The following is a 17606-nucleotide window of genomic DNA, read 5'->3' on the forward strand; positions in this document are numbered from 1 at the left end:
AAAAACTGACTAATACTCCTACACTGGAAAAAGCAATCTTTCAGGACACACCTTTGAATGCATTAGGTAGATTACTCAAAGCAATTACTTTAAGTGATCTATCTAATACTACCGTTTCCTGAGGTTAAGAAATTAGAGGTAAAGTGTAGTGAATGGCTAAACGTTTAGTAGTAGTAAAATAAACTGTACATGCTTAAACTTTTTTTTTTTTTTTTTTTTTTTAACATCTATTGCTATGAAACAGGCAGTTCCCAAGAACCTTGCAACGTCATACAGGTCACTTGACGTGACAAACAGCTCTGATGTCTGGGGCAAAGCATGAAGTTTCTAGCTAAAACATTTTGGAATAACGACAAAAAAAGTACATACAAATGCAAGGTCTTGTAACATGAGTGTGTGTTTGCTTCCCCTTACAACTTCCTTGAAAGAAAAGGTAATGTGTTTCTCAATAACCCATTATGTCGAAATGTAAATTAACAAACAAACAAATAGGAGGGAAGGACATTTATTACAATTGAATACTGTGCAGTGCAAGGATATTTCCTTCAAAACACTGGGCCTAAAAATCCCTGTATCAGGTGCAATACACTAGAAGGTAAACGGCTCATCGAAGTAACAAAAACATCTGGGGAATACTGAATTACAGAAGCAGCTTTAAGCAGCTTTAACTACGAATAAAGCTGCCACTCCAGTGTGAACGCTGTTAAGCCCTTGGGTACACCCCCAGCTTTCAGAGAGGTCATCTTTGATAAGGGCTGTCTGGGGTTTAGTCTGCTGAATGAGTAAACTGTGCAGTACCTCACTCAGCAGAATCAATACTATACATTTTCACAATACAAGGTACAATACAGTTGTCATTGAGTAATACTATAGCAGCTTGTTAAATAATCTATGATCCCCTACAAATCTGACAGCTGAAATTTCTACTCTGGCAAATCAGAGAGTTGTGAGGTGGATACTGTATCTCCTGATTTACTAGAGCCACAATGCACCATCATCTGTGTGGAGATTCACTGATATATAGATGATATGCAACCTGCTGGATGTAACTATATAAGTATAAAGTGTTTGAAATGTCTTTCAAATAACAAAAAACAACAAACTGACCAATGATACTCAATTTCATTGTGACACAGCCTCAGAACGTGCCGGTTCTTGAGAATTTCCATTCCTTATTTGCATTATACAGCACCAAGATAGGTAAAAATGTGCACAGCAAGGTGGCTTACCTCATGATAACACCCACATATAGATAAATACTGACTGAATTACGAGACCTCTAACTATTCTGCAGGAAACCCAGGAAAGATGAATATGAGCTTACAGATGCCAGGCTATTCTTCAGACCAACCATCTGTGTGGATGGTGGCTGGCCTGCTTCACAATCCAACGTCTGTTTCAGCTTTCCTCGCTCGGTGGTTATTATACTGAAGGCTGATTTTAAGGTGGAATGCACTGCAAAAATAAAATAGATAATTAAAATAAAAAAAAAGCTTATTGGTTAAAATCTAAACATTCTGAGAACAGTTTTAATCCTTTAATGAGCATTTAGGAAAACAAGAGAATTCCAATACAGAAAATGCCACATGACTGGTACAACTCAGAAAGCTTGGTGGTGCATTTACAGTACGATTAAGGAAGCACTCCCGCTTGGAAACATAACACAAGTGACTTGAAACAAAATAACAAAAGGACACTGCTCATACAAAAGATGAACAAATCCAGACATTACCAGAGCAAAAACACAGTTTCACTTTAACAGAACCCCAGATTTCTCCATACGGATTTTATCGTCTTCATCTGCACTACGGTACTGTACCCCTGAAGCACGACTGATTAAAACAACAGCATGTAATGTTATAGCTTCTAATCAATAACTATTGACTTTTTTAGGCTCCGAACCTCCTTTGTGATAAGTAGTTGAGTATATATGTGGGGACTTCACAGTTTTTGTTTGAGACGCCTTTCGCCACAGAGATTCTACATGTTGAATCCGAGGGCCTCTCCCCGGGACTTTCCTTAAATGGGACCCCGCCTCTGACTGGCGTTCTCTTCAAAGATCGATTTTGTAAAACCCCAGGCGGGTGTTTTTGCCCCCCCCCGTGCACTCGTATCGCGCTTACGTTCCCCCCCCGCGAACATTGTATCACCCAACGCTGGGCGGCGGACGCCCAGGGGACCATGTGACAAACGGAACTTTCTTTTCCAGCGACAGCGAGGGAGCGACAGCGAGTGGCGACGTACCGCGTGGACAAGTACCGAGCCGTTTCGCCGAGCCCGGAGGCCATGCCTCTGCCTTGTTACTCACCCCAGCGGCCCCTGGGGCACCCCGCCGGGGTTGTTTTTATAATACACACCCAAGCTGAACCTTGGCGTCCGCTGATTCCAATGTAACTTCGTTGCGCCAGGGCGCGGGGAGGAGCCCGCCCGTCCGAGTCCTACGCAGTTCCATGAGGAAGTCGTTCCCCGTGACCGGCGTGGCCGCGCCCCCGCGATTTTTAGGGTACACGTGGCAAAGTCCAGAGCCGCCTTTCGCAGCACCGCCCGGGCCCTGCATCTTGCATTGCTTTTCCTCCCCCCCAGTAGCATTGGGGCACCACCGCCGGTGTGTTTTTGTTGCTCCAACCAAGCTGCCACTCGGCGCAGCTGCTTCACATGCGCGTCGTTTTGCGGCAATTCGTTAGGGCGGCTATGCCCGCCGCCGCCCCGCCGTTCCCGCGGCCGTTTCGAGCGCCCGTGCGTGTGGCACAGCGAACGGAGGGGGGAAGTACCGCGTGGGCAATCCGCGCCGTTTCCGCATCGTCCTGCAAGGGTGTGGCCCGCTGCAGCCGCCATCCACTTCCCCCCTCCCCCCCCCTCCCAGGGCTTCACGCCGATCGGGTGACACTGTGATGTGGGGACCCTGCGCCCCCCCAGCGGAGCCACACCCAAGTGTGCGCCGGCCGCCGATCCAGGATTTGTCCTCCCTCGTCCGCCTGCAGACCTGGCGGCTGGAGGCCGTGCGACAGCCCCCGGCTCTTGAGTGACTGGCCCCCCCACGCTTCCTGGCAGTCGCTCCCCCCTCTAGCCTGATAGGTACCGGGAGATAGCAGGTCGACCGTGGGTTCCGGTCGGCCGCCCGGGCCCCCCGACCCTTATCCAACCCACACCCGCCCTCCACCCCCCCCCCCGCTTTGCGTCCCTTCGACATGGTGATGCGCCGACCCCCTCCCCGAGCTGCCCCGGCCCCTCCCGGCCCCAGACAGTGGTACCGACAGCCACCAGACGGAGGTCTGATTGTTGGGGCACTCCTCTTGCGCCCCCCCAGACCGTTCGTTCGACGTTGGCCTAATCCCCCCGTGTGCTGCCTTCGGGCCCCCGGTCCCGCCCCTCACTGCGCAGTGGCCGGCTCTCAAAAGCCACAGGCGCCGCCCGGTAGCCGGACATCGGTCCAACAACCTGGAAGACTAAGACCACAATCTGCAAAACGGGTTCAGCGCGTAGGTAGCACTCCCAGACACACCCTAAGACCTGGGGTATATTGGCTCACTATCCGCCCCCTTGGACGACCCTCTGGGCTTGATTATCATACTCCTCACAAACCATGGTTACAGCGTGGGCACAGTTTATGGCTTCTCTTGCTCCTTGGCCCTCCTTCTACCCGCGGTTATCTGTATCTGCGGGCTGGCCGGCTTTACAGTAACACGGGCCTGTCTACTGAGACAACGATCTTGCACGGCCAAGAACCTTTCCCTGCGGACGGGGGGGCCCTCCCCCCCACCCCCGCAGGGGGCTAAACCCCCGCCCAATGTCGGTGGTCTACCTTCTCTCATATTCTGCCCTACACGCCGTGTCGTCAGCACACACTGCCCTATTCTTGGTCGGCTTGCCGCTCATCTGCCCTGGGTCTTCGGTATATGTATGCGCTCGTGCTCGGTTTCAACTCAGTATTGAGTGCGCGCGCTTATTAGCTATTGGCTAAGGGCCTGTAACTATCTCTTTGTTGGTCCTGTCTACAATTATTTTCTTTTTGGTCCCTAGCAGCTAGGTTCCGTGACGCCGCGCGCCGTAAGACGTCGTTCGTCTGGGGTGTTTCTTCAACTACTTCCCGCAAACCCGCCGACGCTATCGGTGTATCCGCGTTGCTAGCAAAACTGCCCCTCGCCCTCAATATGAGAGTTTCAGACCAATATATCTACTTCTCGAAACGGCACTAATACTAGCGGGCTGCTTGCGTCATTTAGCCCGTTATTAGTGCCACGGTTTGCCGCCCACACCTCTCTGTGCACTCACCCTTGGCGTGCTTCGAAATTGTCGTGTGAGTCCGCCTGTGCGACGCTCTGTGGCTGGGGTCTTGCTTTATCTCTAACGAACCTGGGGTGACAACGGGGGTGCGCGCAGGATGCACTTATAGTCATGTAGTCATCTGGCGCCCCTGCCTCACGGCCTGCAGCGCTTCTCTAACATTCGATTTGGATCGTGCCCACTAGTTGTACGTCTATGCGCGGGAGCAACCGCTCCCCCCCCCCGTGCACGTCCCGGCATGCCTTGGCGGCTGTTTCCCCCCCCCCGTTTAGTCCTGAGGCGCACAACCTTCCTCCCTCAGTAGCCACATCTACCATGTAACCCTCCCTTGCCCCACGGTTTATCGTCGATTCCCCCACCCTCTTCCCCGCCGCCCCCCGCCCTTTCCCGCGCCTTCCCCCCGGCCCCCCCGCCCGTCGCCGCCCGCGTCCCCGCCCGACCACTGCCCGTCCCCCCGCGTCGCCGGCCCCGCGCGACCTAGAAACTGGCCCCATTGCTCACGGGCGCTCCCCCCCTTCCCCCCCCTGTTTTTCCCATACCACCCCGCCCGCGCACCGTCTCCCCCCCCGCGGAGATTCCATGGTTACGCGCTCCCCTGGCCCCCCCCTCGTTCGAGGCGCGCCACAACCCTCAGCCCCCATCTGTTCACTGCTTACTTTTCCCACGTTTTTTACCGGAAGAATGACCACACCCCACTGCATCAGTTCTGTCCGTTTCACCCCCCTTTAGCATACCTGGGCCGAGCAGTGTACACGGGCCTGGCGCTCTTCACATCCCCCATCCCCTGGGCGGTGAGTCTCCAGGAGTAAAAGACAAGAAAGAGTCCCTTTCAACCTCACCCCAAGCTCCTGCAGCTCCGTCTCTTAGCCCGGGGTGGTCGCCGACTGGACACTTTGCCCACCGTTCCTACGCTCTCCCCCCCACCCGGCACCCCACTGAACCAGGTACCCCGCCAGAAGCCGGACTTTTTATCATGCCCCCTTATGGACTTCATCCGCGCACCCCTGGCACCTTTCCTCCTGGTCCCGGGTCCGGGCGCAGTCACCCTGGGTTTTGGAACGGGCGATCGTTGCCCAACAACTGCTTGATTTTTGTGCGGACTTGCACATCGCTAATGGCTCATTGCCACGCTATGACATGGGTTATACGATTCCGACCGCCTTTTGACAAAGTCCGCACACGCTTCCTTCTCCCAACTGCACGCCGTGGCTTAGGGCACCCCTGTACCTGGAGTCAGGGCGTGGTTAACGTGTCAGACAACGAAAGATCGCTTAGAGGAAAAACCTCATGAATGGGTGTGTAAACCATCGGTGTACCACAGGGTCCGTATTAGGTCCTCTGACTAGTCCTATCACATTCATGATTTACGATTTGGTATAGTAAGCAACTGTTAAATTGCAGACGACAAAAAGTAGGAGGAGTGGGCACCCCCGTGCAGCAGACAGTCTGCTCTACCCTTTGTGTGCCGCTGTCTCTGTTCATCCCCTGGGGTTCCAAGAATCGAAATTCAAATAAATAGTTTTTTCACTCAACAAGATTATCTAGGGTAACTGTACATTTTAGGCCAAGGTAGAGTAACAAATTGGCTTATTCCTGTTGTACAATTTCCATAAATCAAGCTAGATGAGAATGAAATAATACAGCTTGATACCAAATTTAAAACCTCTTATTTAAAGTTTCTTACAGTTGTTTGCCACGTGATAGAAGTCCTCCAGGAGTTTAGAAGGATCTGAAGGGGAGACTGTGTTTTCAGAATAGCTTTTGTCATTCGAATGACCTACAGTAGACAGATTGGGATTGGAGGCATGCAGCCTTATCGAACCAGGTGATGTGCAGCTGGGGACCTACAACAAGAAAGACATACGAGTGTGTGAAGTCAAAACATCAATTCAAAACATTCAGAGCAGCATGAAACATCTAATCTGAGATCTACTTAACAAGGAAGTGGGTGCTGCCAAGCTTATTTTCTGTTTGTTTTTGGTTTGTTTGTTAATTTTACCTGTAATGTTGTTTTAGCATCTTTGCCATAACCCTTGGTACGCCACCTTTTCTGAGTTCTTTTTTCCTTTTTGGGGCTTTCAAAGGTAGAAGCCTGAAAAAATACACATTGTTTTGTAGAAACGGGTCATTCTATACTAGATGACGTCCTAGCAACAAACCTAACTCACTAACAATCCACACTGTTCTTGTGTTGAGTATGAATGAACAAGCCTGGTGTGCTTATTTAAATAAAAAAAGGGGGGGGGGGGGGGGGGGGGGGGGGGGGGGGGGGGGGGGGGGGTAAAAAAGTGGGTTTGCATTGTACCTGAAGGACACTGATAGCTGGTGCAGAGTGTGTTCTGTGGAGAACTTCCATGCTTTGCAACAGGTGGCTGAGCTCCAATAAATGGGACTGACACAAGGTAAGCTCTGGAAAGGGAAACAAAAACAAGGCTTCAACTCCAGCACAGCAAGTTGCAATCAGTTAAGAAACATGAAGAACACAATACTCAAAAACATTACTGCTTTGACTATTGTAAACTGAACAGTCATTTTTCTGTAATGAGGAATATTTCTCTCTTTCCGATTACTATTAAAAATAGATTAGTACGGCAAATATACAAACTGCTGCTGTTGGGAAGTTTAAGTCTAAAGGATACATTTATATTACAATTTGTTTCTTGTTTTCAAAATGTTTAATATGTGGATTTAGGATATGGCTCGCAAGGGCACAGTCACGAGGTAAACTGTTTGTTACTGTTTGTTTTTTTTTGCCTCACAATTTCTGCTATGCCATCTAAACTATGCGTATAAACATGTGGATTCACCCATCCAAGAGGAATACATGGAACACCTGGTGCCAGCTCAGACACAGCCTGTATCTACTACTACCTGTGGAGCACTTGTCCATATCTTCAGAGGACTGCAAGCAAGCGGACACTTTGCCTTGGCTGCTGTTGAAGGATAATGGGAAGTTGCCTCCAGTGTGGATGGAGGCTTGTTTGGCAATAGTGGCTCTCTGTTCAGTACAAAATAAAATCATTCAAAATTACAATTAACTTTTTTTTTTTTTTTTAAATAGTTTGCTTTAGCATTACCGATCATTATTGGCTGGTTTCATAGACCCCACTTATCACAAATCAGGTGCCACTCAGATTATGCCAAAACCAGCAATCAGGGCACACAGAAAAATCAGGCGTACAGTCTTCTGTACGTGACTTAATATTCTACTGTACTTTCTTAAAACAGACAGATATGCAAATGACTGAATTCCATAATTAATAAATAAAATCACAAATGCTTTTTTACAGCACGCTAATTAACAGTTTGATCATAAAAGACATGTACCTGCCCATGTATAATAACCTAGTTTACATCAAATAAATCTCTGTGTTCTTTTTAACAAGGGGACACCCGACCCTGCTTTTGTGAGGCCTCTTTTCATCTCTACATTATCTATTGTCTTTTTATATCTGGGAATTCAGGATAGAATGAATAGCCATAACTAAATTAACAGAAAACAATGAACAGATAGTTATGTAATGATTGGACACAACAACAGAAACAGAACTATAACGTGTTAAATTGCTTAAGACTAACAAGTGGACATGTTTCAGTGATTTCCACCACTAACTCTCAAGATGAGGCTAGAAGTCTACAGCAAACTGATCTCCAGAATGGCCCATGAAGCCAGTCATTTGCACAGCCCAGGATAAAGCAGCATCTGCCAACCCAGAACCTACTATCGCTCCTCTTTCTGTCAAAGGCCGACTTGCACTGAAATGCCCTTCTACTGTTTATACAAGAATACACCTCAAGGGTGCAATTTGTGTAACAATTTACATTAGTCTTGTAAAGGACAGACCAAATGCAGAATAGCAATACACCTGTATGAAGGTCAGTGGGACCAATTTTCAAGAGTACGACAAAACTCCCACCTCATTGCATACATTTACATTGGAGTGAGCAATTTACAAACAGTGGAAAATATAGGTTCATTTTTAAGCTTATGTACTGTAGCAGTTGTATCTTGTAAGAAATGACTTTGGAGCTGAATAAATGGTTTGGTATCACACAGAACTAGATTCTGAGTCAGTGGTACATTACTGTTTTTACACAATTAAAAACTAAAACAATTACAAACCAATGATTTAGTAATGGGTACTATTTTGTAAAAAAACAAAAACAAAAAATCTATTTTAAACATTCTCTAATTCTCCCTAAAGCAGCAAGACGTCTTAGTGTACAATACAGGCTAGTGCAATAAAGTAGGAACAGCAGTCACAAGCTATGATTCATATATTAACCAACTGTATTTCCTGTCTATACTCGATAAAGAAATACATTTTTTTAGTTACCTTTCTCAAGGAAGAAGAGGAAGAATTGGATGGGTTAGGAGGCTCATCAGGGGGGAAGTGTGAAAAGAAGTGGTTGTTTTTGTCAAGGGGAAACATTGTGATTTCATTCTGCCGGTACAGTCTGTGATGGCGAAGTTTGGAAACCCATTCATCAAAAAGTTCCTGGGATTTTATCTAAATATAGTACACACAGTCAGACTAGGAGGTAAAAAAAACCATGACACACATAACAAAATGCTACAGCTGCTTTACCAATTCTCTGTACTGTATTTGTGAGGATTTAGGTTTTTTCTGGATAGATCTAAAAACAATACACATTATATTGGAGTATATGTGTACCCATAGACTCACAAACAAAGAACAAACAAACAAATACAGAAACTGTAAAACTGGTTAAAAATGTCCAGCTACAGTATAATGTAAATACACCTGAATTAAAATTGGCAACCAAAAGGGACTGTACTTTACTTTCCATTTCCAAAAAGCATTCAACACGATGTGTTTGCAAGAGGATCTGAAGACTGCTAGAATATCAGTACATGCCCTGCACTTAAAGAATGAAGAGATGAATAATACAAGGAGCGCTTGGTAAATTAAACACTTCATGTTAGTTAAAGAGTAATGAAGCAATTAAAAAAATATCCTTGTGCCAGGGCAGCATCATGGCCAAGACGTTACAGGCAAGGAGAGAGACTCGGAACACAGAAGCAACAGTTTACTAGCTGTTGCGCACATTTAATAATAACAAATAATAAAACAAACAAAAAACACAGGGACAAAATAAATAAACAGTCACGGTGGCCAAAACAAACATTTAAACAAAACTAATACACCCTTTAGATGCCTTGTGGTTTCAGGCCGAACTACCACTTACAACGAAACACACAGCATCACAAAAACTCCCCTAAACACTAACAGTACACTGCACAGCAATAACCCCCTTCACCTCTATCACCAACATTAAGTCTGAAAAACACCTGTGATTCCCCTTTTTATACACCTGTGGCTATTCAATGTACTGCTCCAGCCACACTCCCACGTGTTCACTAACACTCACACGCACGGCTTCTGCCCTGCCACAATCCTTCAGCCACATTATATAACAGGCGTCTCTTTTACAATCAATAATGCTCATTACCTTAAGGTGGTATATATGTTCCTCTGCATCCAAATCTATGCATTTAGCCTTTTCTTTTATTGCCATGACAGACAAGCCGACATCAATGCAACCATGTAACTTTCCCTTGTCAATCTGTGGTGGTGTGGTGGAGCAAACAAACAAATAAAACAGAGCAAGGTTACTGTTATTGTAGAGGGTGCTGTCACAGTCTGTTTGCAGAGTCGAAGCAGACAAACTGTGAGGGCCACATCAACTGCATTACTTACAATATTATTCAACACAAAACACTATGATAATGGCATTTAATCATTTTAGTAATAACATTGCAGAAAATGACAAAAACAACATATTTTTACAGCAATTGTTTGTTTTGTCATTTGGTACGTTTTAAAAGCTGCTGGGAGAGTGAGAGACCATGAACCCTAAGGATAAGGGGAGAGCACAGGACCCTCTGAACATCCTTTTCATTTTTTGAGCCCTTGGCACTGAAGATGCAATATTTTACACAGTACAGGGATCAACCTTCAATGTTTACTTATAACAGATCTACAGAAGAGTTTTAGCATTTTAGTTAGCACTACTACGACCCATGGGGATACCCCTACGTTATACTTCTAATATAACAGTGGTGTTTCTAAACAAACAAAATAATAATAAGTGTGACCAGTCCACATTAAAAAGTGAATATGCATAAAATGCCCGTACTTACGTCAGCTTCAGATTTGGCATACTTCAGGATGCCTTTTTCTAAAAAGAAGTATCTCTGCAGAAGAAAAAGAATGAGGAATCCTCTGAAATGGAAAACACTGTATTCCTAGAAGAGTGAAAATAAGTGCCTTACTCCTTATCATTTCATCTATTTTTAATTCCTTAGTGTAGTGACCTTTGCTGGGGGACGTGGGCTGGAACAGGTGCTAGAATTAGCACCTGGAAAGTCTGATGAGTCATCTGGGATTCAGATTCAGGTGTCTGATTATTCACCCTCCACTGGGATAATGCTTCTCTCATGCTCATTAACCCGCCTGCTTTGCACAGTACAATTTAAAGTACAGTGCCTAATCATATCAAAAAACTTAATTTGTTTTAAAGGTTTGTTCTGGGAGTGTGTCCCTGTGTCAGCGCTGCGTTCTGCTGTGTTTAAAGCCATACGTTACACCATTTACAGTTCCCTAATATTTCACTTCTTACCTATTTAATGTCCTACTAGGAGTTCTTTATCATTTTCTCACTGACTATTTCAGAAGAAAAGACTCCTTGTCCAGGAGGGGAAGCATATTTGTGTTACACAGACACTCGCACACAATGCTTTATCAATGGCCTTCATAGCAAAGGGCAACACAAATACGCTTCCTTTTTTGATGAAAAGGTTAGAAAGCATCGCTAATATTGACATATATAAAATATGCCAAACATACATACTAAGATATAAAACAAGAAACGGAATACTAGAATATGTTCCTTTAATGTTATCTTGACAATTGAACCCTTCCTCGAGATAGTTTCCAGCTAGTCCTTAACAGTAGTCCTAAAATCTTACCACGTATGAGTCTGTGCCTTCACCTGTACTGTTCCACTCCCACCCTCCACAGTAATGACAAGCTGACTATTAACCATGCCGTGTGAAACAGTTATTTCCGACAACTTGATCAGGCTTTGTCAGCAAATTAAACCTTGGCGTTCTCATTTTAGTATCCAATTGTATATGGGTCAACATTATACAAAACTCCACATCACTGAAATGGAGGACAAGAAGAGACCCTTTGCTGTTTGTAGGCTGCACCGAGAGAACTTCTGAAAGCATGCCCTTACCAGCACTGTAGCATTTAGAACATGAAAACCAGGTATAGCTTCCATTAGCCCAGCAGCATTGGAGACCACCAATATGATACATCTAGATCTTACTGAACAGTCCAAGAACAGGAGAACTTAAATGATACATTGTACAATGTACTTTGAAAGCACAACTAAATGTCATAACCCTAGCAGTGTGTTATGAGGAATGTTGGACTGCTTTGTGGTATATTGTGAAATCTATTCAGGTCTTAGTAATAGACACAATACAGCATACTGCCCAACCAATCACCACCCTCTTCCAGCAAAGCTGAAAAAGGATTCTTACCTTATGCCATCCTTTCAAGGGCCATTTTCTTCTCTTTAGGAGGAAGCCTTTCTGTTTCTGCGGCTCCTGGATATTACCTCCACCCCCACGCAGGCCTTCCACAATCTCCCAGCTGTCCTGCTCACACCGAAAACAAACCAGCAGTTCAGTCAGATATATAGTAAAACTTTACTTTAAGGCTACCTCAGAAAAAAAACACCACCTCGCAATTAAGTCTGAAATTTCTCCTACTGACGGGAATACAAAGCCACCCCTGTACTCAGTATTAAGGCCACCGTGAGCAGTCCAAAATATATCCAACTGTCAAATTACTTCTACCAAACCCTCTGAGGAAATATGTTTTACATTGTTGTTTTTGTTTTCTTGTATCTAAATCAAATACATACATAGTGAGATGTCACCGTAGTTGGAGAGTGATGGTTATATGTAGGGCTTCTAGTTTTCGGTTTTTATTTATTTTCCATCTCACTTTAAAACCTTAATTAATAGTTGTTAAGTCTTAACTGAATAGCAGATTGTTTAAATTAGCGACACATTACTAGAAACTAACACAGTGGAAATTAATAAACTGAATTCAGCGATTTGAGCCAGAATGAAATGCACATTCAAATTGATAAGCAGGTAAAATGAAACAACTTCCTTTGGTAATTAGTGTTTGATTAAGAAAGCGAATCGGCACAAAAATACGTTTAAAAGGGACATCACGTGATCAAAATTAAAACCAGCAAACTAGAAGCCATAATTATATGCCCCACTCCCAAGCACCAAGACCCCCAGGAGTGGTGAATAAGCTTGCTATTTTTATACATCTCTCTATAGGTGTGATATGCTTTTCAAACCCACCACCAAATGTATGGCAGCCTGGTCGAGTTTCGCTTTTGTTGTTGTCAATTTTAAATAGGAAGCAGTTGAAGTTAAGTCAAAAATCACTAACATTCGTTACTCTGCCAACATGTTGTTTTCGCTGTGAACAGAATTATATTGTATAACACAAACCCTTGACAGATACAGCCTGGCAACATTCTGTTTATCATTCCAGCCTCGTGGGACTGAAGAGCTCACTTCATATAAATAAAGCAATCATGTCATCAAAACAGCCACGCTACAGAATATGGAAAATGGAAAAAAGCACAACTAAAAAAAGACGATTGCCAAAAACAGACTTCCTAACGATGAACCACTGCATTTACATTTCTCAAGGCTCCTCCATTTCTAAATGTGCCACCTCCGTTTTGGTTTTAATGGAATGTCATCAACATTATAGACCAGCGGCAATAAGATTCATGTGGTGATGTATTCCAATACATTTACAAGTCTGTGGCTTCCCATTGATTTGATATTAAACATAATTGAACTGCTCCTTCCTGAAGCCAAGGAATTACTTACTGGGTCTGTGCCAGTATGTTTACTTTATTCGTCATGAAAAATGTACCTTTGTATATTGGGAACCACACTACTGCAATTCAATATAACAACTGCAACACTAACATAATAAGCGAACCAGATAAACGCTATGTATAACCTTCTTATGGTTTGAAGCAATATCAAAACAACACCAATTAAGATACTGAAGAACGGAAAGTACAGTATATTGCTCTCAGCAGCTTTTGTATCCAAGACACTTTCCCTTAATTCACACCACTGTCTTTATAAGCACAATCCCAACACAGAAAAATCCAACAAGCATTTCACATCAGCCTCATTTTCTATGTAGCCTGTGGTAGAATTAGGACACAGAATAGGATGGGGGAAAGCTTAAAATAGTTCATGCAACCTGAGAGATGTTACAGGTTTCTAAAAATATCTTTTTCTGGTTGGGTGATTGCTAAGACTATGTCCACAGATGCAAAATATGCTTTATTATAAGGATACCGCAAGGGTATAACCCTGGTTCACTTTTACAAGGATGCGTTCATTTTGCTTGCTTGCTCTGAGAACCCAAATTGGATCACAGTTTTCTCTGCCAAGCTAGCTCACCCCATCAGTCTATCAGGGTTTACACACAGTAGAACAGTTGTATAGCAAATCTGATTAGGTTGTCTACATATTTTAATTAGTATATTATTTAGCTTCAAGTGTGATGTTACAATTATATATTGATGATATGAATAATTATGGATGCTGCCGGCAGAGAAAAAACTATTAGGACTGCCAGCTCATTTTGACAAGCCATACCGCTCCATACTTCTGACTCGCAGTGAGTTCGCAGTAATGAATGCCATCCTCATTTCCATGACGCAAACACATTGTACTAATATGCAGTTCCCGGTTAAAAACGTACACGAGCACAAGACAAAACAAAATAAGAAATGTACCTGGCGGCTTTCTTGTTTAGAAGAGCAGCTGCTGTTGCTTCTTGAAGGAGAGGAAACTTTCTGAGGCATTGTGACATTCCTGTTGTCACTGTTCATAGCTGTTGGTGAAAGACTTTCTGCTCACTAGAGCTTAAAAAAACATTTGAGAAATGGTGTTCAGCAGCTATAGAAGGTTCCAAAGCGCACGTCTCCTCAGTTATGCGTCATACAGGGAGTGCATCCTTTTTCTGTCCGTTCCAATCCCTACAAGTATACAGAATAAAAAATAAAGAATTAGAGCAATCCCCTTTCCCAACAACAAGCAGTACGTCAGAACTAGCAACTTGTGATCCGTTAGCACAAACAAAAACCACCTAACCAGGTTTGCAGGGGAAATGAAATGCGTCTGTTTGTTTGGGCCATTGTGCCTTTTGTTTTTATTTTATTTACAGCAGCGCTTCATCCAGCAGTACTGGTGTGTATATTTCCTGGTCTGACGTTCTTACCAAGCCACCCGGTTCACACATGCTTTACAAATATAGAACATTACAGTTTGTAGCAATCAATACTGGAATTAAATATTAGGCATATTATTTGTACATTTTTAAAAGAAAATTGAGCTATCCTAGAAGAATGCCAGTATGGTAATTGGTTTAAATATGATTGACTAATGCAGTTGGTATTAGGAAATAGCTAGAAGTTCCAGGATGCCTTAGCAGAGTAGCACTCTACAGTGCTATGAGATAAGGCAGATGATGCTAAGGCTGCTCTTCTATCAGTGACATCATAGAGCAATATGTATAATAGGGAAGAGGAGGCATTGGTCTCAAATATGTGCATACAGCAAGAAGAGAGGATGAGGTGTGTCAAGACTGTGTCCCAGGCTAAGCAGGGCGAATGTATGAGATGGCAGAATGTGGAACAGTGTAAGATTGGCTGGAGAGACCTGTGGACAATGGAGCACAGGAGGATCAGCTTCCTAATCAGGTCCACATATAATGTTCTTCCATCATAGTACAACCTGAACGTGTGGGTAGGGGAGAATCCTGCACGTCCTTTGTGTTCATCACCAGCTACCCTGAAGCACTTCTTACAGGAGCCGCCAGACAAATCTTATTTGTTAACTGCTTTGTGCTGCTGTAGAAGGTGGCTGATGAAAGTAATTGTCATGATGATGACACAGGACTCCCTGGAATGATGCACAAGACATCACCACCGATTAAGTCAAGTAGATGTCTTAACTGTCATGGCTGAACTGTATCTATAATTTGAGATGCTTATCAGTGTCGAGTGTACTGTAACCACCTAGTGTACAAAAGGCACTCGCCAACATTTGGTTAGAAAAAAAATCAAACTTTGAGTTTAACATACATTTTACATGACTACACTATCTGAATTGTGTTGGAGTGCATGTATTATTTAGCCGAAATTTGGCATTAACCAATATCATTAGACTAATCACCCAAAGTTTAATCAATACCTAATTATATTGCATTTACAAAATTAAATCGATTTGAGGTAGTGATTCAGTAATTAGTATATATGTTACACTCAGTCAGGATTCAGTCAATCACTGACAAAAATAACCATTTTACAATTTGAGCATTTACAAATTATCAAAAGAACTAAACAAAAGGTTATTTCGGTCTTTGAGCAAATTATGTTGCTCAAATTGCAAAATGTAAAATACCAAAACAAGCAAAGAACAAAACAGAAGAGAAGAGAGCTTCTTCGGTCTTTGAATAAAGCGATATAATCAAAATTGCGAAATGTGCTTTGAGCAAATGCATAGTTCCCAAACTGATTCTGAAGACGCTGCTGAATCTGTGAATAGCAGGTAATAGCTGGTAGTTTAAAAATGGCGGCGCCAATGAAAAATGTGTGGACCTTGCAGTAATAAAAAACTGTTTTGGTAACATTATATCAGCGCTGATTGAACAGTGGAGTGCATTATATCAGCGCTGATTGAACAGTGGAGTGCATTATATCAGCGCTGATTGAACAGTGGAGTGACAAGTGTTTTCTCTAGATTAAGGACAGTTAGTTGAAGTGAAAGAGGCTCTCGTAGCTCATAAAGACAAATTGGCTATGACAAATAAGCAATATCGTAGGCTTCAGAAATTTAAAGCAGTGGAGGTTGGGAAAACTTTCTTGTACGCGTTGCAGATGTTGACAGAAGCAGGGTGGCACCTAGAAGCAAGCGTCCTAGCGAGTGTCAACGATGATGGTCTGTACCACCTGGCCACTGCTGCAGGATCTCTAGAGCACCTTTACAGCCTTTCTTTACCTATCGATGTATTTCTTTCTTTTTCACTATCATATAAACACTATCATTTAATACTGTATGAAAGGAAAATAAATACTCAACAGTTCTTGTTCAACTGTATATTAGTGAAGTTTTTGTACATTAAGGTCATCATGCTTTCATATATTTTTACTTTCAAATAAAAAAAAAAATTTTATTATTCAATATAATATATACATATATATATATATATATATATAGATATATAGATATATATATATATATATATATATATATATATATTACTGGGTCAATATAGCGCCAGCAACATTAAAATCTGGCACCAATTCGCAAGTTTACATTTTTTTTTATTTACTTATTTTTTTTTTATTCCTTAGCAACCATAGATGCTGATAGTTTCTCATTGGGTCTGGACTGCTCACATGACCCACCCACACTCATCCACATACACAGAAGAGAAGGTTCATGTTGTGTGGGAAAGTGGTAGCAAATATGTCGCAACACACTTTTATCAATTACATCTTTGTTCAGGAAGTCAAAAAGGTATGTGGGCAAAAGTAAACTTAACAGGTAAAAGTACATTGTAAAATAAGGAGTCGCAGTTGCCAGAGCTATTGTTTTCGTTATTATGTCAAACAATAGGGCTATTCATGTCTGCCGTTTTAGGCTTCTTAATTCTATAGCAATTGTGCTGTGTAGTGATTATATAACTATATAGCACAATTGTTTCTAATACAGGTCATCATTTTGTGAATTTGATTTTGTATTTTTTACCAAGTAAAATACCCTATTTCTGAATTGAATAATAATAATAATACCCACATCTAAAATAAACTATTTTTTCCTGTAAGAAAATAAATTGTAATATTACAGGCTGCTATGAGTCTTGCCATGGATGAGAGATTTCCTTTCTACAAAATATTACAAATAACGGTGTGATTAGATACGGGGTACATTTTGTTAAAAATATTTACTGTAACACAAAACACTAAACCAATTGAGGGATGGGTGATAATTTAGCACCAGTAATGCTCTCTGGTGCTAAGCTTTCAAAACAGTTCAGCACCAATTCTAAATGACTTGCACGCCTGACGCTGTAGCTGCAGATCATCATGTCGGCACCTCACAGGTACGACTCCAATGAAAACAGATGAGACGACAGACCAGTCCAGCAACAGGTGCTTCT

At 42.9% G+C, this 17606-nt stretch overlaps 1 protein-coding gene across 5 annotated transcripts in view; it reads right to left on the reverse strand.

Moving 5' to 3' along the window:
* The window catches only part of LOC121313618 (oxysterol-binding protein-related protein 3-like), a 71429-nt gene that overhangs the window by 29525 nt on the left and 24298 nt on the right, over positions 1-17606 (reverse strand). For 4 of the 5 annotated variants that reach the window (XM_041246343.1, XM_041246346.1, XM_041246344.1 and 1 more), the window contains 10 exons: positions 14176-14418; positions 11861-11977; positions 10451-10504; positions 9760-9873; positions 8622-8795; positions 7156-7282; positions 6590-6693; positions 6284-6376; positions 5969-6128; positions 1325-1455 (listed from right to left, as the gene is read on the reverse strand). In XM_041246343.1, the coding sequence (XP_041102277.1) occupies positions 1325-1455; positions 5969-6128; positions 6284-6376; positions 6590-6693; positions 7156-7282; positions 8622-8795; positions 9760-9873; positions 10451-10504; positions 11861-11977; positions 14176-14271 (1170 nt within the window). In that variant the 5' untranslated portion in view covers positions 14272-14418. The remainder of the gene's footprint in view (positions 1-1324; positions 1456-5968; positions 6129-6283; positions 6377-6589; positions 6694-7155; positions 7283-8621; positions 8796-9759; positions 9874-10450; positions 10505-11860; positions 11978-14175; positions 14419-17606) is intronic. The other variant, XM_041246345.1, reaches the window with a different exon arrangement.

Source organism: Polyodon spathula, chromosome 3 (assembly GCF_017654505.1).
Source record: "Polyodon spathula isolate WHYD16114869_AA chromosome 3, ASM1765450v1, whole genome shotgun sequence".
NCBI lineage: Eukaryota > Metazoa > Chordata > Actinopteri > Acipenseriformes > Polyodontidae > Polyodon > Polyodon spathula.